This window comes from Phytophthora parasitica (genome assembly GCF_000247585.1).
Source record: "Phytophthora parasitica INRA-310 unplaced genomic scaffold supercont2.7, whole genome shotgun sequence".
NCBI classification, from domain to species: domain Eukaryota; phylum Oomycota; class Peronosporomycetes; order Peronosporales; family Peronosporaceae; genus Phytophthora; species Phytophthora nicotianae.
In genome coordinates, this window is record NW_008648993.1 from 1,071,082 (window position 1) to 1,072,451 (window position 1,370).

At 40.5% G+C, this 1,370-nt stretch overlaps 1 protein-coding gene across 1 annotated transcript; it reads left to right on the forward strand.

Moving 5' to 3' along the window:
- Positions 1 to 108: 108 nt before the first annotated feature.
- PPTG_21670 (hypothetical protein) lies at positions 109 to 391 on the forward strand (the record flags this gene model as incomplete). Its single annotated transcript, XM_008899302.1, has 2 exons — positions 109 to 288; positions 374 to 391. 2 exons carry the CDS (start codon positions 109 to 111, stop codon positions 389 to 391), a joined length of 198 nt encoding a protein of 65 aa, XP_008897550.1.
- Positions 392 to 1,370: the final 979 nt, after the last annotated feature.

Consider the following 1,370-nt stretch of genomic DNA (forward strand, 5'->3'; position numbering starts at 1 on the left):
AGTCCTTCCGGAGAACCAAGAAAATTATCTGTAAAGATTGGTCAGTTCCCGTTGGTGTGCGCAGTTGGATCCACAATCTACAAAGTTCAAGGCGAGACCTTAGAAGCTATGGTTGTGACGGAGTGGCGCTCACAAATTGCGATTACCAACAAGAAAGAGCAGCCATATTTGCTTGTATCTCGCGTGACTTCAAGAAATGCGTTTGCTACTCTTGAGCCGATAACTCCTGAAATTGTTGCTTGGGCTCACCCGAGTAAGGAGGCCTTGGAAGAAGAAGCACGATTAAAGGTATTGTCCGCAAAAACAGTAGCTGCAATGGACACAGAAGATTATCAACATTCTCGAATTTAATACGGTATTTGCTGCAATACAGCACATTAAGTTAAATTGAATACAATTTATATCGTACAAAATTTCATCAATATGATAAGCTATAAACATGTATACCGAATGCTATCAAGAGATGTGACACCCGAAAGGCGGCCAACTCTGAGACGCTGTGTTGTCTACATGTAGGTTGCTTTTCACCGCCATGCTCGTTATGGAAACGTTTAAAGTGATGCCAAATTGTGATTTAACATTAATAATTTGAATCAACTTATAACCCAACATTAAAATTGTAAGTGTTCAGTCCAAATTTCAGGGTCTGAGCTGACAATACGGATATATTTCGTCTACTATGAACCGTTCTTATAAATAGATAATACTTGAAGATGCCCCGAATTCAAAGTGATTGAGCGTGCTAAATCAGCTTGTTATGATTGCCTCGGTATTGCCGTGATGATGCTGTATTTGGAGAGGATTTCCCATTCCCATTCCAAAAGACAAACGATAAGTGGCTTGTTTTCAAAGAACATGTTGGTGGTGTTATTATTGCTTATATCACGTACTGTGGACTCTAGGCAAAGTTTCCAAGATGGTTTGGAAGAAGTGATGGGCCTCGTAGACCCATACACCGATTCAACCCGCTAAGTCGCCTGAATTCACATTTGATTGTAGTAGATACGACTTTGGACTTAATGAAGCTACAAGGGTATTTGATATCGTATCTGTCGATTGCAAGAAATAATGGTCTTTATTTCGGGACATTCGTAAAAATTAGGCCAGCATCGACAAATTTGACCAGATATCACAGTACGTTGTGCGAGTGACTGCAATGTGTGTCATGCCATGCCACCAAAAATCAAGGCGTGGTATTGTGTGTGACCAGATATCACAGTACGTTGTGCGAGTGACTGCAATGTGTGTCATGCCATGCCACCAAAAATCAAGGCGTGGTATTGTGTGTAGTGCTGTCAACGTTTAGGGTCCAAACGTTACAAACAGCTTAACCCATTAACATTAAAATTGTGTTTGAAAACGTTTGTAAA